General features: G+C 38.2%; 3 protein-coding genes across 4 annotated transcripts; 2 read left to right on the forward strand and 1 right to left on the reverse strand.

Annotated features, from left to right (window-relative positions):
• The first annotated feature begins 1,014 nt into the window (after window positions 1–1,014).
• On the forward strand, window positions 1,015–5,053 carry ccdc73 (coiled-coil domain containing 73). The gene is made up of 5 exons (XM_029256366.1): window positions 1,015–1,281; window positions 2,108–2,146; window positions 2,787–2,922; window positions 4,214–4,293; window positions 5,036–5,053. Exons 1-5 carry the CDS (start codon window positions 1,153–1,155, stop codon window positions 5,051–5,053), a joined length of 402 nt encoding a protein of 133 aa, XP_029112199.1. The 5' UTR covers window positions 1,015–1,152.
• LOC108941291 (uncharacterized) lies at window positions 4,529–12,430 on the forward strand. Of its 2 annotated transcripts, XR_001966628.2 has the most exons (9): window positions 4,529–5,321; window positions 5,469–5,528; window positions 5,801–5,905; window positions 7,045–7,155; window positions 7,292–7,396; window positions 7,937–8,138; window positions 8,381–9,823; window positions 10,382–10,509; window positions 12,108–12,430. XR_001966628.2 is itself a non-coding variant. In XM_018764025.2 (8 exons), exons 2-8 carry the CDS (start codon window positions 5,475–5,477, stop codon window positions 10,456–10,458), a joined length of 2,097 nt encoding a protein of 698 aa, XP_018619541.2. In that variant the 5' UTR covers window positions 4,529–5,321; window positions 5,469–5,474; the 3' UTR covers window positions 10,459–10,976. The 2 variants fall into 2 exon arrangements, 1 of the variants encoding a protein (XP_018619541.2); XM_018764025.2 differs by lacking the exon at window positions 12,108–12,430 and having other exon boundaries at window positions 10,382–10,976.
• A 46-nt stretch (window positions 12,431–12,476) lies between these two features.
• Window positions 12,477–18,675, reverse strand: eif3m (eukaryotic translation initiation factor 3, subunit M). The gene is given in 12 exon segments (XM_018764026.2): window positions 12,477–12,509; window positions 12,511–12,601; window positions 13,004–13,064; window positions 13,236–13,379; window positions 14,837–14,918; window positions 15,459–15,558; window positions 15,629–15,712; window positions 15,840–15,934; window positions 16,153–16,276; window positions 17,410–17,548; window positions 17,831–17,963; window positions 18,557–18,675. Coding segments are annotated over 12 exon segments (1,128 nt in total). The 5' UTR covers window positions 18,599–18,675.
• Between the last annotated feature and the right edge of the window lie 3,438 nt (window positions 18,676–22,113).

A 22,113-nucleotide genomic window follows, 5' to 3' on the forward strand; every position in this document is an offset into this window, starting at 1 on the left:
AATTATGCTACAAATAAGAAAAAGGCCCGTGACAGGAAGTTTTGTGCAGAATTCATAAAATTTGCCAAGTGGCATGTCATAACAGGGCTCACAGAGAGTTAATTTGTATGTCTTTTAGTGGAGTGAAATAGCTGTTTCATCCACCAGTTTATCATAAAATAGTTTTCATTGGAGCTCAGTCATTAAAGGCACATTTGGCAGGCTTGGTGCAACATCTTTGGCCACTGTGTACACTAGTTCAGTTAATTACAGACCTGCAAATAACATTCGATGGAATGACTTCTTCTTGGTGTTCCTTTTTTTAGTACATGTACAGGTTGAAAATAATACATGGTGGAGTGTTGTCATGCATGTAGAACTTCTGTTGTACATCATAACTGCAACACAATGCTTCAGTGACCTATACTAAATTGCCTTTGGTCCTTGAACCTATAAGTCTCATAGGACATTTCCAAGTTTAATAATTAGTTTATGTATAGTAACCCTATCTTAGCGTCATGCTTTGCAAAATACTTTTTGTTTTGTAGATGCTGAATTGATACACTGCCATTCTTTTTGCAAGAAGATGATCAATGATTATTTCACATACTTGTCACATATAATGGAGGACTGTTTTAAATGGAATAGCCTATATAAGCTGATGTTTGTGTGGTGTTTTTTATTTGAAAGTCCAAAAACTTCTTCAAGGACCTTTTTTTCCAGGAGTCCCTCCAACATCACATTGATACATTAGCAAATCAACATACAGAATCAGTAACTTCTATTAAAAATCAGGTACTTTATTTTAAAGTTTTAAAAGTGTAATATTTACATAGTTTTTTATGTCAACAAGTTAAATGTGGATGTGTTATTTCAAGAATTGAATTAATTCAGTATACAACACTTAGTATACTGCATGAATATTTATGAACATATGTCACATTCCGAAAATATAGTTTCAGGCCAGAATCGCAGAAATTGAAGAAGAAAAGGTAGAGTGAACTATTTGTTATTCTTATTGAAGAAATACTTTGATACATAATTAAAAATATATATGCAAGTAAATATCCAGTGTTCTAGTAATACCAGTAATTTGAGATTGAAAAGTTTGCATCTTTAATATTTCAGCTACAACTATAGGCAGTGTAACAGCTGTACATATAGTATTACACCATGCAGTTTGGTATGGCCAATGATCCCCTATCATCCTTTACTTTGCAACCGCAGGGAAAATACCAGTTCATAGCTGAATTAAAGGACAAAGAGATCAACAGTCTGAAAGAAGAGCTTAAATCGCTGCAGGTAACTCCTTTGAAGAAAACTACACACTTCCGGCACAGCAGCACTTAGTGATCTTGGCCTTCTCCATTAACTCCGTGTGGAGAACCTCAGAGAAGACTTGCAAGAACGCTCTCACAGGCAGCCTCTGGAGTGGAGGTCATACTGGGTCTGCTGGGTGCAGTCAGACATGTGACACCATCTAGGTGATATATGGTGTCTCCTGCAGTCCACTGCACACGTGATGCTTCTATAGCACTGAGCAATAAAAGGCTTATTTGGCCCTTGTTTGGCATAGCATAGAGGAATTCTTGCAGTTGGTCATATTCTAGCATGGAGAGTTGACATATCCTGATACATGAATGCACTTATCAGAATGTGCTGGGGAACAGCACTGGGAGAGGGTTTAAGTCACTTAGTGTAGTTTTTCATCTGTTTCATACTTTCAAAGACCCTTCTGTTCAGTAGAATGGATTTGAAACAAGAGTGTTGTTACTGAAAAATGTTTTAAAAGAATTTGCCATAAATTACTATAGTAGTGTTAAAGACTGAATACAATACCCCCTTAGTGTAATTATTCTGATAAATAGAGTTGATATTTGTGGTTGCATACTCGATTGTGTATTAACATGCTGCTAAATTTACACAGCATATATATTAAAGTGCAAAGACATGCATCATATTTGTTACACCTATATTATACAGGTAATAATACCTATATATTGTAGTAACTTTTCAACAAATATATTTGCTCTTATAGAACGACTTAAAGTTAGAAAAGACAGTGAAGCATAATATGAAAAAAAGGAATGAGATTGTCAAACTTTTAACTTTAACTGCTCTTTTACAGTTGTCCAAGTGTAGTTTGCAGAAGACATTAAGTGAATTGGTAAGGATTCTACTGATATGTGTTGTTGACAGAGTAAGGTGGGAGTGGGAGGACCCAAACAGGAGGAACACTAGAAGGAACGGCTCATCAGTAGCAACGCACAGGGAGTGTGTGACACTTCAACCTCCGATGTGGCATAGAAAATATCACTATCAAAATATTTTATAACTGAGGACTGCTCTGCTGAACCTTCCCATAGTAAAGGGAAAAACTGCTTGATACAGACAATCAAACAGTAACGATTGATATTAAAAATAAAAGACTCTCAGGCAAGAGGGACTGTAGACTCCCTTTCTTTCAAAAAAAGGTACTGGGTTAAATGTTAAACCAAGGTTGTCTTATTAATAGTACTGTCAAACTGTGCAGTGAGGAAGACATCAGAGTACAAAATAGAATTTAGTATTTTTCTGTAAATGTTAAATATCATTGCTTAATTTATTTCATTCAGAGAATTTATATTATCCAAAGAATTTTGCAGTTACACCCAGTTATACACCTTCATGTTTTACTGCAGCTGTTCAGGTTAAATTCTTTCCTTAAAGGTATAATAGCAGGATACCCCCTTAGCCCTGAACTGATCATGTCTTAAAGTGATGTCAACAGTGAACCCAACAATGTAAAAATAAATTATATTTTGCAGGAGCAGAAGTTACATCTCCAGGTGCAAACCAAAGACAGTCATCTGAACCAGTTGAGTGAGGTGGAGAGACGGTTTGGGTCAGTGTCTCGACACTTTGCTGCTGTGAGACAGGCTCATGAGAAGCTGGAGCAAAAAGGTACACTACTCTGTCCTACTGGTAACAGTACAGGTACTGTACTTTTCATGATAACAACCACCTCTTCCTCTTTATTACCACTGTTGCTAGGGAAACCTGTAAAGCATTTTATAAACATTTGACAAATTAAAGGATTGTATGTGACAATAATTTTTTTTGTGACATTGATGGACCATTTCATTATCAGGTAATCTTTTTTGCTGTACTCTGTGCAACGTCTTGTTGTGTTAATATTGTATGTATGTTAAGTGGAATTTTATAAACATATGTATCTGTTGTTTCTAAACTGTAGTATCACTATTTATTTAAAATGGTGATATGGTTTCAGTTGTCTCAGCATAGATACGGTACATTTTTTGCATCCCATAGCGTTGGTCTGGAAACTGTTGCACATTAACATTTACTGTGCAGAGCTGATAGCACAAAAGCAGTCTCACCTCACAGACTACTACGAAGATATCAATGGGCCTGTATTGTGGAAATATAACTTTTCTATTGAAGTTGTTGAATAATGGAGAAACCTTTATCCAGCTACTCGTGTGACGTACATTGTTCATATGGTGGAATATGAACAGTTAACTCTGTTTTAGAATCATGTGTCTGCATCCAAGTCTCTCTTTCTATTGATGTAATGCACTCATTATATTTTTTGTCAGATGTACATTGTTTTGGAGAAAAGTGTCTTCTAAATGAGGGGGTGCGGTGCTGCAGTGGGTTGGACCAGGTCCTGCTCTCCAGTGGGTCTGGGGTTCAAGTTTCGCTGGGGGTGCCTTGTGACGGACTGGCATCCCGTCCTGGGTGTGTCCCTTCCCCCTCCAGCCTTACGCCCTGAGTTGCCGGGTTAGGCTCCAGCTCCCCGCGACCCCATCTGGGACAAGCGGTTCAGAAAATGTGTGTGTGTGTGTCTTCTAAATGAATAAATGTAAATGTACTTAATTAAATAGTGGAAGTAAACAGAACATTAATAATTATACTGGTTTATTTACTGCAGTAAAACTGGTTAAGTGTAGTGTTTGCTTTAAATATAACCTGCTGTGAGCTAAAGTGTGAGCTTTAACTTACTTGTAATTGCTGTGTTTAATGGTAAATAGTTTCTGTTTAATCACTGTGTTTTATGGTAAAGAAAGAAGAAGAAAATGTTATGGAAAGAAATAAAGTTGTACAACATATTTATCATTTTAGTATAAATTCTATTAAATTTAGTGCAATTTTTTTTTGTTATTTTAGTTGCTAAAGTTTTGTTTTAGGTAAACAGTACAGCCTGAATCTCTTGTTCTCTTGAATCTCATAGTTGGAGAAGCAGTGAGGCTCAATAAGAATCTGTCATCTTTAAATAAGAAACAAGAATTCACAATTACTTCTTTAAAACAGGTAACTCATTTTGTTTGTGTTTTTATTGTTTTTTGGATATCAGTAACTATAGTGTCCAAGATTACATGGCAAAAATATCATAATTTCTATTAGTTTAATTTAATTGTTGAATTTTTATTGGATTACATGGAATTACCATTTTCTTTTACAAACTTCCTGAGAACTTTTCAAGATACTGGTTTTCTATCTATCTATCTATCTATCTATCTAGATATCAGGCTTATTTTGACAGCTGGATAAGCAACAGTGTTAGCTGATAAATCAGCACCTTCCTATGGTGCATTTAAAAAGTGTTATCAATGATAGAGCAAGTTCAAGGAAAAGTATCAAAACAATTTGGTGACTGGTCCAATCATTCCTATTTTGTATTCATAAATATTTTATATTTGGTTCATGCGATGGCTGGTAAAATGTTAGGAACTGATCTGAGTTACAGTTGGACCCCAGAAAAAAGCTAAACAGACTGCTCCGCATCACTAGACAGTTCTATTACCACTGCACAACTGGTATGGTGAGGAATTCTAGCCTCTATCAGCACAGAGCACCCCTAGCCTGCTGTTTGTCTGAGTACATGTCAGTGTCCTGGAGGAGAGGGGGATAGGAAACAGACAGTTGGGCTACAGACAGGGAGATCTGGGGGAGAAGAAGTCTATATCTGGAGCGGCGCCCTCCAATAAATTATCCTTTGGGGGGATCAAAGCAAGCTATATTTAATTGTTACACCTTACTACTTTCCTCAAAGATTTTTGTGAAAGGATAGTGATTTGTTAACATAAGTCATGATGTCAAGGAAGATATTTTATGATACAATTATAGTTCTGATTTCTGAACTCTTTAACATTCAACTTAATTTTTAAGTGCTACTTGTCAAGGCGTGCATTTTCATATTTTGTCGTTTCATTCAGGAAGTGGAGAAAATAAACTGTGAGCTGATTAAATCCAAAGTTTTGGTAGCATGTAAATCAGATGAGGAGTTGTGTTGTCCAGTGAAAGATCAACAGAAGAAGCTACAACACAATTTGCATGTGGTAATTCTGTTTCAGATTTAGTTTCTGAATGAAAGCACATCAGAATGTGCAATCAGTATATATTGAAATCTGTTGAAATATTAAATAAGATTTGTATATGCATAAATGCATTTTATTGACAAATTTGTTTTTTGCTGTTGTTTCAAGCAAACCATGATAAATAAAAATTTCTCTGAAGAAATTTCTGCCCTGAGAGCTGAAAAACAGGTGAGGAATATTTCACACAATTTGCTAGCCAACACCAGATGAATGGTCTGAAATAGGCTTTTGTCTACTCCGATCATTGATGAGAAACCCTTCCTAGCCTGCTAGACCTGTCTAAAAATCAGCGTGTGCCGAAGGACAAAAGACAGGGCTGTTAAGCAGGAGGTAATGCGGTAGTTGGGTACAGTTCCATGTGGGATGGGTGGGCAGGCAGTGATGTATATCATTAACACGAATGCCTCCCCCCTCTCGCCCTCTGCTGGGTGCGCATTCAGGAGGTGATGAACTCCCTCCAGCAGGCCCAGCGGCTGCTGCAGATGCAGACCAAGGCCATCGGCCGAGTGGAGCTGGAGCTGCGCAGGCAGAGAGAGGAACATCAGGTCAGGGTCTTCTAATGGTCGTTTGTCTATAGTCTATCCCAGACTATAAACGCAATGAGGCCTTTATTGGCAGAAACTGTTCCTAACATTTAGTGTAAACAGGTCTGTCTCTTTCTCCTTTTAAACAAAGATTGTGCTGAAGGATTTCAGTCTTTTCATGGCTTTTCTCAAATTTGGCTCTGCTTTCCAATTTGGATATATTTGTAGTTCAGCATTCATGTTGATACTGTTTGTAGGATGTCAAAGGTTATTTTCATTCACATTTCTTGGCATTATTTTTGACTTAAACATGGCTATCATTGACCCTATTTTATTTAGTAAAAGAAATTGTGAAGTAAACAATGAAACATTGTACAACAACATAGTTGCTATAGTATATTTTACGATATTCTTTTTAGTTTGACAGCTAGATTTGTTCCCTCTTTGTTACTAAAGTAATGCTTGTTGCTTTGTACTGACCTTAAATGTTCAGTATTTTATGTAACTTTATATAAAGCACAAAACAAAGTGCAAGTTTTGTAATCTCATAGATTTTATTCTGTAGTTTCACTGATTTACCCTGAGTGACTCCAAAGAACAGCATAAAGTAATTTTTAAAAGAAGCAATGATATAAATGAATAAGTAAAGAGTGCATTGTAAATAATTTACAACACACAGGACCATACTGATCTTTATGGGTCCATGATTATAAATTTAAGGAATCCTAAAATAAATGTTAAAGCAGGAGCTGTTGTGCAATAGCTCAGATGATCTCTTTGGGTGAGAGCACTTGAGTGTGTGTGATTATGGCTTGAATTTATAAGTACTAAGATAAATGATGGAAGGCACAGCACATAAACATGACTGCATGCATTGTATATCACATTATATTGCAGACTGAGAAGCACAAGCTGCAATCAAATATTAGCAATTGTTTTCTCTTCCACCTTTTTACTGCCTCCTTTGAAGAACGCTCTGTCTTGCTGCAGTACTGTCAGATGCACATAGTTCCTCATATATTAAAATTACTGTTAGAATGACACAACCTGACTGATTTCTTTGAGCCTCTTTCCCTGTTTAGAATCCTCTGTCTGGGTTAAATAAACATAAAAATTCATTATTGTATTAAAAATTTCTTGGGTGATTAATTTTACGGCAGGCCCTTAAAAGAGAACATGAACTGCTCCAAGCGAAGACAAGAGAGAGGGAAGATAGATTTGTAAGTCTCACAGAGGAGTACAAAAACTCAAAAACGAAACAGGAAAGAGAGGTATGAAAAGGATGTTTTGATCAAGAGATATAAATGTGTAATGTAAAGTTTCTGTCCTCTAAATAAAGAAATTTAACTGTTTTTATATTACCAGGTGTACATTCCTTGCATATTTGTTTTTTTTGTCATTCTATAGCAGAAAATACTTTTTGATGAGGCTGGTGAATTGAGTGAGGGTCATGATCATCTGGACAAGCAGCCAATATCTTGTAAGGAAGAAGAACATACACACATGGTGCAGGTAGACAGTGTACCATTCATGAATAACAGCAAAATTAAGTTCAAACATGTCAACGTTTTTCACTTTGTTATAAATGTGGTACAGTCAATAAGTTCTAAGACTGATCACTATGTGGTGCTGCTGTGATTACAGACTGTCTGTGCTGTAGATATGTTCTGATTCCCCTTCAGCTGAGACCCAAAACCAGTACCTGTTGCCCAGCAATGCCACGCAGTGGCCAAGTCTTACAACTTACAGACTGTACTGTGTATAATTTATTTGTCAAACTTAATGTGCTTTTGAGCTTTGTGTGCTTAAACCTGATGTAGAGTTCACTGACTCATGTAGGAGTCAGGGTTAGGCGGGAATTAAATGATACAATTTAAATGTTTAATGTCTGCTTTGATATACATATCTATCAAATATATATGTATGTATATATCATATATATATTTCTATGCATGAAAAGAAGTATTTCTGTTTATTGTTTTCTGCTTTGAAACCTTACTTATTTGCCAGAAAAATATTATGAAAAAAATATATTGCTTTGTTATTCCTCAGGGTAATTTGAAGGACTACAGCCAAAATGACATAGCTGAAAATGCAGATGTATCTTGTGATGTTATTTGTAAAACAAAGAATGCAGGAAGAGAATGTGTGCCTTTACAAAATGACAAGGAATTGGTCCAACTATGTTGTCCAGCTAGAACTAAACAAGATCTGTCAGATGCTGATAAAACAGGAGATTCTGGACATGCACCAGGTAATACAAATGACTTGAACTACTCCTGGTAAATCTCAAACAACATGCATTCCCTAAGTGTCACATAATCAGCTGGAACCAGAAATAAAATTGCACTTCAGAGAGCAACAGGTCATTGAGCACTGTTCAAATGTATCTTTAGGGCCAAATGTTTGAATTCATTTGTCCAAATCTATACTCTTTCCCCCAAAACTGTAATTTGGTCTATTCATAAGGACGTGCTGTGTGATTTATCCACACAGATGAAGGCAGGGATCCTGCTCCCACTGAGCCTAGAGAGACAGTGAATGATGGGCTTCCACAGCCAGACTACTGCACAGCTATCAAGGCGCAGGGCGCCTATGTTTATGTTCCTGGACACGCAGACATGGAGGGGACTGAGAAGGGTGACTGTGCAGCTGACCCCACAACCAACCCCACCCGCACAGCACTTGAGCCACCAGGAAGTCCCACTGCATCGGCTGTGTTCCCAGCTGGAGTGACTCCATCTGCAGATGCTGTTGATACATTGGGTGTCTGTGGAGCCAGTGCAGGTCAGCAGGCCCCAGACTCCCGAGTAATACAGCCGTGCATGGGTACTACCCATCCAGGCAACTGTACGGTTAATGAGGCCCCTGTTTCTTGTAGTTCTGTACCCTGCAAGTATGACTTTATTAAGGCACTGTCTGGATCTGAAAGCTATGCCAGTCACACTGTGGAGCATGGAGAAGAAATAAATGAAGGTAACAAGAAAAAAGAAACAAAGTCTACTTTAAAGAGTATATCTAGAGTTACAGATGAATATGGTAGAGTTACCCAGAAAGGCACAGAGATAGTGTGTGACAGCACCACAGACTCTGCCTTTGATAAAAGATATCCAAGTAAAGCCAATGAGGAGTCTCTCAAGTGTTCATATCCATGCCTTCCAGGATTTTTCATCTCAGGAAATGGGAAAACCACCCCTTTGGCCTCTGTAAGGTCTTCTGTCAGTTCTGACACTGAACTTGAATCCAAGTTGTCTGACAAAGACAGTCATCCACAGGTAGTGATGAACCCACAGCCTGATGTGAAGGAAGCCTCAGGTCAAAATTACTTAAGTATCTCTTCAGCGCTGAACAGTGATGTTGTTTTAAACACTGAGGCAAAATGCACTCTCCTTCAATCAAAAACACCAGATAAGACTGACATTACCGCAGTTGACACCAGTTTTTTAACAATGGATTTGGCCTCAAGATCTGCCACACCGAGCAAGACATCAGATGAAGAATCCTTTACTCAGAATGAAGCAAGACAAAAGTTTAAAGATCAGCATATTTTTGTATGTGATCTAGAAAGCACAGATGTTAAAGAAAGTTCTGCATTCAAATATTCTGATAAATATAAAAAAATTGAAACTCCTAGTATCAGTATTCCAACAAAGTACATTCAAAATGAAATAAATCTCAACTCTAATGAAACTGACAGTATATTTGTTCCAGGAAACAAAAGATTTAGGTCATCGTTTGACTTATGGGTACCTACAAAAGGAATGAGAGACCAAATGGTGAGACACTTTCATGGTTTTGGGTCTCTGCTGAAGGGGAATCAGAACATATCTGCAGCACAGACAGTTTCTGGAACTTTAGGATTCCTTTTCAAAAGCCAGGATGTCCCTTCATCTCATACAACCTCAAAGCCTTTATTTGAAGACAGTGTTCCAAAGAAAGGTATGCACTGTTTCATTAGGAGAAAAAGTTTTTGAATCTTCTCAGTGTTTGTTAAACTCTTTTTTGAAACAAAAATTTATCATCTTGTCCTGATCTGAATTTATTTCATCAACTGTTTGCCAGCCTCTAACTAAATAAGGGAAGAATGAAGTTATCCATTTAAATATGATTGTAAGTGCAATAGTTACAAGTATGGTAGATTTTGAATATAGCAGTGGTGAAGGAAGATCATGTTTTACAATGAACATTAAATTATTAATTGCTCCGGGAAACATTAGCTGTTAAAAGGTACCTTGTGGCTTAGTGTTTTTAGCTAAGACATCAAAGCCTGGATCTTTACATTTTATCACTTAATGCACTGTGCACTTAAGATCAGATAAGATTTTTTTGTGAGGTTAAGGTAAACTGAAAATCTTCCCTTTTGGCTTCAGTTTTCATTATGAAAAGAAAAAAATTTTGAGATCAAAGATGTTCTAGGAAAACAGGAATCTACGGTATTCAATCTTGGCTGGCTGTGCAGTAAGTGCATTTAGCTACCATTTCCTCTTTGTCTTTCAGATTCTCCTACAATTAAAAGTACTGCTGACATGCTGAATACTTCCAGTGTCCACCCTTACCGTAAGAGAGAGCTGTGAGAGGAATGGAATGCAATCAGGCAGAGCTTTTGTGAAATCTCAGCAAAATATGTAAGTTGACTAAAGGTATTACAGCAGCGCAGCTAGTAAGCCAGTTCTGGAGATATGTGTAGTTCTCGCCACATCTGGATGTTTTAAGACCCTTTCAGTTTCCAAAAATATTTCTCTGATGGGCAAAAGCAGCATTTAAAAGTTGATGGAGAACAGCGGGACCGTCATAGCACATAAATCAAGAAGATGAAGCCAACATTTAGGGAGCGTGAAGGAGGGGAAGGGCAACGTGCTGTTAATCGCACTGAAAGCATTAACTGCCAGTGAACTTTTTAGTGTTGATTAGATTCTTCCTCTCTACAGCATTTGCCAAAAATACTTTAAACAATAATTAGATGTGTGTTATTTGGAACAAATGAATTTTATCACAAGCACCATCAATATGTAACCCATTTTCCAAAAGTATTTAACATTTTCTTATGACTGTGCCAGGACATATTTTCATTTAGTTCCAGCTTAACTTTAGAGGCCAGTGCTTGGTGTGTGCTCAAATAGCTGTATCCATTTGTTTACTCATTTAGTTGGGACTTTTCCCAAAACAGCTTAGAATAATTTTCTTATTTATACATCTAGGTATTTTTTATGAGAGCAATTAAACGTAAGTATTTTGATCAATGGTGGCACAGGGGGTAGAAGTCAGTGCCTCACAGCTACTCATTAGGCACAGGTTTGTGACCAGCTCAGGGTATGTACAGTTTGCATGTTTCTCCCTGTGCTTTCACCCGTAGACAGCACAGAATGCAGCACTGGTAAACACTTCTGTTATTCCCTTGTCAAGAAAAACGTGTGTTTGCCAAAAGTTGGATTTGACTGGCCATCACTTTCACTCACAAGTCCTGGTCAAGGGTACTACAACAGGATGGGAATCAAACCTGGTCCTTCGGAGCAAAAGTCAGCAGCTCTAACTACTATGCCACCTGCTGCATTTATAATATCCTCACTGAGACACCTCTGAAGGCACTATGCTTAGCTGAAGTTCAGGGAGGATGGATCACCTGTGGGGGGCTAGCTACCCAACAACACTCATTACACTAGTGGACCCTGACTCTCCCACATCTTTGTGCTTTATTGGAGCCAGATGCTTGCAGTTGCAAGAACAATGCTGGGGTCTGCCTTGATGAGGCAAAAAACATCTCATCATTTGTGCACACCAAAGGGTTTAAAGCAAAAAATTTTCAGTCACTGTGTGGCGGGTCTGGGTTCGAGCCCTGCTAGGGGTGCCTTGCGACAGACTGACGTCCTGTCCTGGGTGTGTCCCATCCTCCTTTGGCATTGCGCCCTGTGTTGCTGGGTAAGGGGCTCCAGCTCGCTGCTACCGCGCTCGGGACAAGTGGGTGTTGACAATGGAATGGAATGGAATTTTCAGTGTTCTACTGGGATGAACAAATTTAGTCAAAGGATATTAACATACAACAGTGGTTTGTACAGTTACAAATATTTGTAGCATCAAATGATTGCCTTGTTTTAATACAAGTATATATATGTTTAGATCAGAACTTGGATTCCCTACTTGTATGTGTACAATTTCAACATAGTTATTCAAGAATATCATTGTACTGCAAGGTAATCTATCTACCCTCCACAATTTCCCATTTCAGATGCACAACTGAAGGGAATATGACAGAGAGGGTGTACAGAAGTTTCTTCCTGCCCAGAGCAAATTGTTGAATTCAATATGGCAAGAAGAGCATGACAAGAAATAAATGCAGTACTCCATAAAATGTGCAAAGTAGAGTAACACTATATTTGGTTGTTAAATGAGACATAACAGAATTCTTTGTTATATACCCAAACTGAAAGTTACATATATAATAGTATTTAAACATCCAACAATATTTTGTTAAACTTATGTTTTTATACTTGCATAAATCTGTTAATTACATTAAACAAAAGAAAATTAAAGCAAATTTCTTCAGTTCATTTTTATTGAGTGTGTATAAAAATTTTAAGAGTTGGAATGAAGAGTCTTATGTAGAAGAGGTTAAAGCTTGCAGGCTGGTTCTTGACAGCAGCCAGGTTTTGTTTCCAGGCACTGAGGCTGTCATACAGCTGCTGCCACTGCTGCTTCCCAAAGGTCCGATGGGTGCTGTGGCTGTGATGGTTGTCACATTTTTAACAGCTGACACCAGACTTTGACAAACACCTTCATATTTAATTCCATGCTAAGCACAGAAAACATGGTACTGAAGTAAACTTGCTGCATATCTTTTTTTTTCAGTTAAAATTTTAATTTCAGGTAGACTGTTTCAGGAAAAATATCTGTAGTAATAAAGTGCAATATGGCAGCTGCATTGTCAGAGAGCCCATTAATATTCTAGGCCTGGCTGAGTCATTAAAGGAAGTGTGCTGGAAAGAAGGGTACTTTCATTATAACAGCTAATTACATTCAGGCCTAAGTTTAATAAACTGATAAATTACCAGTTGTGGGAAGCTAACGTAGAACTAACAGTGCTGGACCGTAAATAAAATGAAACAAAAAAGTACAGTGACCTACCTCACTACAACTTTGCGCTGCGTCTGGTCAATTTTGCAATAAACCATCTTGGTTCGAACAGCTAAACATTAAGGAAGAAGGATTTGACGACTGGACATTAATTTAGATACAGAATAATTAGAAATAAAGCAATCCACACAAGTTTCGTTTACAAATGCATAGTGTTTATAGAGGTACATACAACTATGCCACTTTAACTGTTAAGTAGCAGACTGTTTTAAAGCAGCCTTACCATCAATGACAAAAGCCTCTACTTCGTCAGTACCGATCTGTAACTCCTGCTGCATGGTGTCCAAGGAGATCTCCTTATATTCCACAGCCATCCCCATGAATGTAAGTAGCCTCATTTTGGCCATGTTCTGATCATGTGAAAGACCTAAGAAGAATATAGCAATTGTGTCAAAATGTTCATCAACATGTCTTCCACCAACATCTATTAAGACCACACCAGCATATCTCCTGATATATTTTAACTGATCCAATGAAACTAAGAACTGAAACAGAAGGCAATTAAGTTAATACTCAGTTTATTTCTATCCTATCCATTCTGAACACAGCTGCCAATTAATACAGGGGAAACACCTCAGACTAAATCTACACAAGTTAATTAACACTAATTACATGACAATCTGCTGCTGCATCATGAGAAATTTAGTGGTGAAAACAAGTCATCTGCACTGTGATCAACATGAACACCTTTAACTGGTCTTAATTAAAAATATACAAGCAACAAAAGTTAATTAATGCACATTAACCCTAATTAACAAATGCATATAAGCCACTCGTTAACTTTATGCTCTGTGAGGAGGCTGTTGAGACCAGATGGACACATGTTAGGGCGATGCACTTGAAAAAACGTGTTATGGCATATGGCTTAAATTGTCACCTTTAATATGTTCATAATTTATGCAGCCTAATGTGACATTGTTTATTGGTAGTTTTGGTACTTTAAAATCTTGTTAGACAAGAAATGAAATACACTGTCACAGAGTCTTAACTATTAGATTACATCCATTCATATTAATAGGATATTTTTATAAAATTTGAAATAATCTAATTTGTGAATTTCAATCCTGATAACACAACATATTACCAATGTTAGGGGTCTTGCATATTTACTCAGCTCTAAACCTGTTAAAAAAATATATCTTGGGGGGGGGGGGGGGAACATGAACATAATACATACTTCAAATATCTTACAATATGAACACAAAAAAATCATTATTAATACCTCTAGGATGATAAAACTGTCCTACAGCTTGCAGCTTTTAAAAATCTGAATACACTAACTCATTATTAATATGTCAAATGTTAATGCCATCATAAAAAACCCTTATGTGTTTCTGTGGCTCTTCCAGTAGTCCTGACCCTAATCTATTGGGGGGGTAACTTGGGGGAATATAGAGAGTGTAATTTTAACACACACTAGATTATGAAGCACAGCTCTTTTGAAACAGTCAATTACACACCAGCGAGGGAGGGCCTCACTGTTAATTACTAGTCCTTTTTATATAGTGTGTAAATAAAGAGGCTGCTGACATTCACATTCCATCACTGCGACCCGAGTGCTAGAGCAAATTAGCCAGGGCCACTGAATGCTTCGCTGGGTCGTATGCACTCCTTTTCCACTAGAACAACACTCAGCACCAGAGGTGAGGGGGGGTAAACAGCAACACACATTCTTGTTTGCATGAACAACGCAACAGTTCACATGCAAACAAAGTATACATTAGTCATCAAGTCCTACCACAGTCAATCACATAGTAGAAAGTTTCTGGATGATTAATAGTCTTTAAAAAAGAACTGCAGTGTACACACAAAAAATGCACTTACCGAGAGAATCAACAAAGTCTTTGTTGTTTTGGTAGAACTTGACATATGTTGCAAGCTTTGCACTCACAAATATGGTTAAGAGCTAGAAGACACAGAAACATTCATTATTTGTAAGACCAGGAAAGACACATTTCATTGCAATGTTTAACCTGACATTTAACCTATTGAAAAAAAACTTCAAAAAAAATTAATAGGAAGGTGATCAGGCACCGTTGATATTCTGAGTTTTATGCAGCTACTCGTGTGATGAACACTGGTGCATATGATGGACAGAAACTAACTCTACTTAAGAATCACACGTCTGGAACCACAGTACGTCTCTCTCCTAATGTAATGCACAAACTGTACTTTCAATGAGATGTAGATTGCTTTTGAGATAGGGGTCTGCTAAATGAACAAATGTAATGTAAATGTAACCTGGGCACTGCCTCTTTTTTCCACCTGGCCCTTGTGCACAAAATTGATATGTTCAAAGCAGTAACAAACACATCTGTAAATATATATACAAAATTCCTGTAATATCACCACTGTCAATGCTGAGTAAATTATTTTTATACCAGACTATGCAGACAATCAGGAAATAAGGCTATAAAGGTCTGACAGGCAGACTTCTCCAACTTACATCATGAATCAACTCCCCTTCCAAGAAACACACTGGCTTCAGAATGAGGAGGTGGTCAAACAGAAAAGTGTCTGGGTCTTTCAAAGCACTAACGATACACCTGATGGAGAGGCATGATTATTGACAGGCATGATAGTACAGTGAGCTGACAGCAGCAGAGGCTCAGTCACCTGTGAGCATCCACCCGTGCTTGAGAGGCATTGTCCTCTGTGTAGCTTCCCAGGAGCTCCACCATCACTTTTGCTGCTGCTTCACTGTACACAGAAACAATCAATTCATTGTGGCTCTGCTTTACACAGATCCATTCCACATACATATAGTTCAGAGCAAAAAAAATATCTTCACATCTTCTTCCAGCAACAATGTTTAAATTATCGAAACCTTTTTTTGCAGTCCACCAGAGCTTCATATACCATTCTCAAAAGTGTGTGTTTCTTCTCTATACTGAGATTCCAATCCACTATCCACTTTCGTACCTTGAATAAAGTTATGAAAAATGCGTTAATACAAAATGTATTTTAAAAAACGTGGAGGTTCATTTTAACTGCAATTCATATGATTACATTGAAAAGCACCATGCAGAAAGGTATATAATTATAAATGGAACTTGAACTATGTGTCTCAGTTGTAAATGGAACTGCGAAAACCTCTGCACACATCTGTATTAACAAGAGTAACTGCTTCGAGCTGATACCTGATCAAGATCCGTGGGGATGAAAGAGATGGCACTGCAGGTGGCTGCAACCTTAATGAGACTGCAGTACACTGTGTACCTCACAGAGGCATTTTCATCCATGCCGTAGAACAGGTTACTCAGCCTAGTGACAAACAACACACACTATTCAGAATTAAAGTTTATTCATTTAGCAGATGCTTTTCTCCAAAGTGTACAATTATTACTAGTAACAAGAAGGTGCCTTTGCCCAATACAGCTGACAATACATTTATATTTATTCATTTAGCTGATGCTTTTCTCCAAAGCCACTTACAATGTGAAGCTACTTACAATTATTTACACATTTGTACAGCTGGGTAATTTTGACTGGAGCCCTGTCCAGGTCACCTTGCTCAAAGGTACTACAGCAGTAGGTGGGATTTGAACCTGCTACTTTTGGATTGAAAAGCAGCAGTTCTTACCACTACACTTCTAGCTACCCTCTATAAATACTAGAATATTACTATAATAATACTACATTACATTTATTCACTTAGCAGAAGCTTTTCTCCAAAGTGACTTCCAATGAACTCTATGTAGTGTTATCAGCCCACACACCTTATTCACCACAGTGACTTACACTGTTAGATACACTATTTACACTGGGTCACTCATCCATACATCAGTGGAACTCTCTCTCTGTCAATACTATACTAACACTAGATACACTATACTACCTTCAGTACAATCATTTACCTCTTTTGCAGGTGAGAAATGTAACACAGAAAATTCAGATGCACCGGTTCACCATAAAAACATGCATTTATGCTGAGAGAAGAAACTGGAGCACCTGGAGGAATCCCACGTGAACACAGGGAGAAAATGCAAACTCCACACACTGAGCTGGATAAAAACACACAGGTGAAGGCACAGTCCAGGAGCTGATTGGGACCAGTGCTACCCTCTGTCCCACCATGCTGCCCTCTGAGGCACTGGAACAGCATATTTCAACTGCAGTGTCAGATTCTCAGAGACAAAGGAGTCCAGTCCTCGTTCTGTGGGGCTGGTCTATGTGCAAGCTTCTGTTACGGTTGCACATTTGGATAAACTAACCATTTCCCTAAATCAGTCACACTGGGATGCGCTGTGGCTGATTTCAAAGAGAAAACAGTGCCTACATGTCACCCCTCCTGGAAGATGACTCACCCTTGCGCTACATTACGAAACATTCTGGACATTAAATGAGGGAATCTGGTTTGTGCGGAGGACAGACACTTCATCGCCCTGAAGACTCACAGCTGCATCCTCAGAGACGGTCGCTCTCCTTCCCGGAACTTGACCAGTTTCTCGCAGAGGCTCTCGATCAGGGCCTCCTGCTTATCCGTCTCCAAGATGAGCAGCAGGGACACGATACTGTTCATCACACTCTCCCCATCTGGAAGGAGACAGAGATGTCATTAAGGTGACGACACATTTATTCATTTAGCCGATGCTTTTCTCCAAAGCGACTGACAACGTGAAGTGATGCAAAATTATTTACAGGTTATTCATAAGCACTGCCAACAAATGTTACACAGGGGACTTTGAAGATGCCCCTGTTCAAAACACTCAACAGCAAAACATTCAAGGCAAGGTCACAAAAAGGAGTTCTTGGTTACTTTCTGCTTCTACGGAAACTTATTTAGGTTCTTTCGAGCTGTGCGTGTCGCCCGCTGACCTTTGTCGTCCTCCTTGAGGCAAACATCACACACATCAATGATCTGTGCCAAGTCCACATGAGGTCCACCCTCTGAATTCTCCTCGGAAATCTCCGCTCCTTTTGATTTAATGTAGGCTCTAAGCTCTGAAGCCTGAAATAACAACAAACAAAATTCATCTTTTGAAGGTACATATATAACAGCGGTTAGTGTAACCCTAGGAACTATTGTTACATGCTGTTGCAGCAGCAGGTGCCAGTTTAGAGTGTGCACCGGGAAAACTAGCTAGCCCAAATGACGTGAGTGTGTAACTGCAGTGTTGCAGGTTTATTCAACAGAACAGTTACTTAGAAACTGGGATTGTCCGACTTTAGTTTATTAATAATTAAGAAAAAAGAGACAGAAAACAGTTAGCAAGGCGTTCGAATCCCATTGATTTCGTATCCGAAAAAGTTACAAGAAAAATAAAATTCATTCAGACATCATCAGAGAGTTACATACACCCTGGTGCCATGTAAAGTACAAGTTGATGAAGTTGCCAATCAACAAGTCATCTTGACTTAGACAAAAAAAAAAGTAAAATAATAATAAGCACAATGATCAGAGTCAGTCAGTCAGTGTGTGTGTGTGTGTGTGTGTATACCAGGCAGGCTCCACTCCAACCAACCAGCAGGAGGACCACTACTACAACTGACACACTCACTGCCAAGTCCTGTGTATTCGGCAGTTCGAAAAACGCTTCGCACCTGATCCTCCTCGGTTATGTCAACAAATGCCGGAACACTCATATTTTACAAGCTCGTCCACGATGCTGGAGCCCGAGCACGCTGCCGCAGCGCAAATCCAGGCGCCGAAAGAAAGCGCATGTGCAATGACCTCACTGACACACCTTCTTCCGGGTCGCGGCCTTAAAGAGCCAGCTCACATTTCTCACTTTCAACAAGGTTTGCGAGTGGTCATTGGTCTCGTAAAAATACGAAAAAGATATTGTAGTGTTTACAGTAAATGAATTAATGGACTTTGAAAAACTGAATTAAAATCTTGCGTTTAAATTTAATAATCATAGTACCATTGCCAAAGTTGTATATGAATTTAACACCATGATAAGAAGCATAACATGGTTTCATATATATAATCTTGTGTGTTGTGAAGGTGTAAAAGAAGACTAATAATTTAAGGACTTATGCATCATATATCACATTTGCAAAACAACATAAAAACTACTGTCTATACAAAGAATTTTAAGAATGCTGACACTCAGTATATGGGAGTGCCAGGGCTTGTTTCTGTATTTTACAGTGCAATCATGGCCTACTGTTCGAAAGTATACAACATAATGGGTCATTCAACGAGTTGTCAAAGTCTTTAACCTGTTTTAATATCCTTGTGGGAGTCATGCTGAGGTTTCTTTCTGATGCTAGAAAATATGCTGCAGGCTAACAGTTTGTTCTCTTAGCATGAGGAAACAGCATTCTGTAAGTGTTCACGGAACATTTCTGTATGTCCTGGGGTTATAAAGCCTCTTTTGTCATAATATGCCTCTTTACTTCAAAAGGCATCATAATAAATTGGGCCAGGAAGTCTTATTAAATTGAGGAGAATATGTCCTCCAAGCGATGCTGAGTGCAGTCTTGGCTGTGGAAGCCCTCAGTCTCCTTCAGTGATATATTGCAGCTGCTGGCCTATAAACAATGCACATAAACTCGTTATATTGCCTCTTTTTACGCACACTCTCTGAGGTCCCACACGAGGGGAACTGATAAATCAGATCTGTTTTCAAAGCCTTGAGTAACGTTATAGTGGGAATACCTTTAGCAGCATGTTGCAGCCTTTCCACATGATTGCAGAGGTTCAAAATATCAAGTATTGGTACTACTCTTACAACTACTGGAGTTGAGTTGAGCTGAGCTCTAAGGGCAATGTTATCTTATGCCTGGATCTTCTGGTTTTTACTTAAGGTAATCTATCTATCTATCTATCTATCTATCTATCTATCTATCTATCTATCTATCTATCTTCTATCTACCTGTCTGTCTATCTATCTACCTGTCTGTCCGTCAGTCCGTCCGTCCGTCTGTATGTCTGTCTTGATAAAAAAGCTTTTTTAGTGGGCTGCCTTCTTTGGCATTGCACAATATGAGCCCTCTCTGTGCCTTTTCTCAGGCTGCACATACTGTATAACTCAGAGTATAAGCAACCACCGCCTGTCCATTGCTGTTGGAGGCCACGTTGGTTTCAAGTTTGCAGGTTGACTCATTTGTCTGCTCATAAATAAGTTTCATCACAGTACTCAATAATTCTTCTTCCTTTTCTAAGTTATCAGTCATTTAGATATGAAATAGTCCGGCCCTGTGCCTTCAGTGAGAAATGTTAAAGCCAGGGTGATACTCTAAGGAAGGCTTTTGTGGATTGAATTATACAAAGGAGGACCACCGTGGCTGACCCATACGTTTTTAATTTCGCTGAGGATACGAACATCTCATGGGTACACGATACTCCCACCCCCGTGAGATATGTCACTGATGCCTACATCTGGGGGAATAGCCATGTGCTCTGTAAAGGATGGGCTGTTTTAGCAGTGATTGAGAGTGCAACTGGAGCTGGGTTTTAACCTAGATGCTGCCTTGCATCTCTAAGAGGTGGCAGCCCATAAGTCTCTCTGCAAAGGAGAGGCACATCTTCTGCACGAGGAGAAACACTTTCCCCTCCAGGAGAACTTATAAAGCTGCCATTGCTGGACCCTCCTCCCAGCTCTGGACTCTCTGAATGCAGCTTAAAGCCAAAAAGTCTGCATCTTGATCCGTTTGATGGCAAATGAATAGGATGCACTTAAAATTTTAACTAGAATTGTAAAATAGTGAGCTGACTCTATGTAGGAGCTCCATCACAGTGTTGGTTTCTTTTATTATAGTAAGAATGTGATCAGTACTTTCAATGATCAAGTTCATCTGAATGGACTTTGTTGCTGGAGAATGCTGAATTTCCTTATTAAGAAAAATTTACACAGAACAAGACAAATGCGATCAGTCACTTTAGTTTCTGCAGCTAAATATTTGCGGAAAAATATATTTAAAACGGTCCAGAAATTTGAAAAATAATTACAGCCAAAAAACTGCATGAAACGGACAGGTTTTTGGTAAAATACGCCGATTTTGGCCATAATACATATTTGAATAATGAATAATAAACCATAATATATGTACCAATTAAAAGAGCTTAAAGAATTATGAAATATGTACAGTTACAACTCAAAAATGGAAATTCTTGCAAATAACTCATATTGTTTATGCCTCTCCAACTCGATGGATCCTTCTTCGCGGCAATATTAACCTATTTCTTCATTAATTAAATATAAGATGAACTATAATAAATGCGATACGTCAGGGTGTTAAAATTAACATGTAATAATTCGAAGTGACAGATAATTAATGATGGCAATAGAGGTAATTTATTAGTTTAACAATTTAAACAATAGTCTTTATTCGAAATTTTTTTTTACAATCCTTTGTCGAGATATATTGGCACTGGTGTCTCATGAGAGGTTAAGAAATCATTTACGGATGAAATACGAAGCTTTGAGCTGCGTCAATAAAAACGACCGTTATAATGCTTTTCTATCTATTCCGTAGTATTTTGTTTCATGATACTCTACATACGTATAGCCTCCATTTGACAAACCAGCAGAGCACAATTTATCTTATATCATATTAATTCTCAGAGTTTCTGCGGGGAAGTCTGCTCACAGTTAACGCTGCGCAATGTACCCAAATGTCCTATTTGCAAAAAACACTCTCATTGTCATTTCAACGCTCGATCATCTTGGACAGCGATTCATTTTGGTTCGTGAAATATTCAGGTTTTGGAAGAAAACTGTTTTCACTGGCTTAACGGACAGATTCGGTGCATTTTCCACTGAAAAATGGAGAAAAAAAAAAACGAAGCACCATGATTTTAACGCACTTTTACGCACTTAGTTTCCAAGATGTTTGTCTCCATCTACTTCATTGCTGTTTTGATTTACTTCGTTTCGAAAATACATTTCAGCACCTCTCTGTTTCGCAGAAATATCAGACAAAACCCTTCTCTGCCAGGCAGGTAAATTTGATTTTCACATGTTTCACATCTCAGCTAATTTAACATCTAACTTTTGTTGTCTGATCAACTATTATTTTTCGTTAAATTATTGTGCATAACTTACAGTTCAATAGATGCTATACAAGGCCTTTCTTATATTTCAGTAATATGTGTGTATGTACACTGCAACTGGCACAAGATCCGATGTGTTTAATTTACATTTGTACAG

This window comes from Scleropages formosus, chromosome 11 (genome assembly GCF_900964775.1).
Source record: "Scleropages formosus chromosome 11, fSclFor1.1, whole genome shotgun sequence".
Classification (NCBI taxonomy): domain Eukaryota; kingdom Metazoa; phylum Chordata; class Actinopteri; order Osteoglossiformes; family Osteoglossidae; genus Scleropages; species Scleropages formosus.

What these genes read in the sequence shown, in the direction of transcription:
- LOC108941291 (XM_018764025.2), top strand. Translation starts at nt 5,475, where the DNA reads ATGATAAATAAAAATTTCTCTGAAGAAATTTCTGCCCTGAGAGCTGAA. An exon ending in CCCTGAGAGCTGAAAAACAG is followed by an intron (nt 5,529 to 5,800) that starts GTGAGGAATATT and finishes GTGCGCATTCAG; the next exon opens with GAGGTGATGAACTCCCTCCA. An exon ending in AGATTCTGGACATGCACCAG is followed by an intron (nt 8,139 to 8,380) that starts GTAATACAAATG and finishes TTATCCACACAG; the next exon opens with ATGAAGGCAGGGATCCTGCT.
- ccdc73 (XM_029256366.1), top strand. Translation starts at nt 1,153, where the DNA reads ATGCAGTTTGGTATGGCCAATGATCCCCTATCATCCTTTACTTTGCAA. An exon ending in AAGAGCTTAAATCGCTGCAG is followed by an intron (nt 1,282 to 2,107) that starts GTAACTCCTTTG and finishes GCTCTTTTACAG; the next exon opens with TTGTCCAAGTGTAGTTTGCA. An exon ending in AGAAGACATTAAGTGAATTG is followed by an intron (nt 2,147 to 2,786) that starts GTAAGGATTCTA and finishes TATATTTTGCAG; the next exon opens with GAGCAGAAGTTACATCTCCA.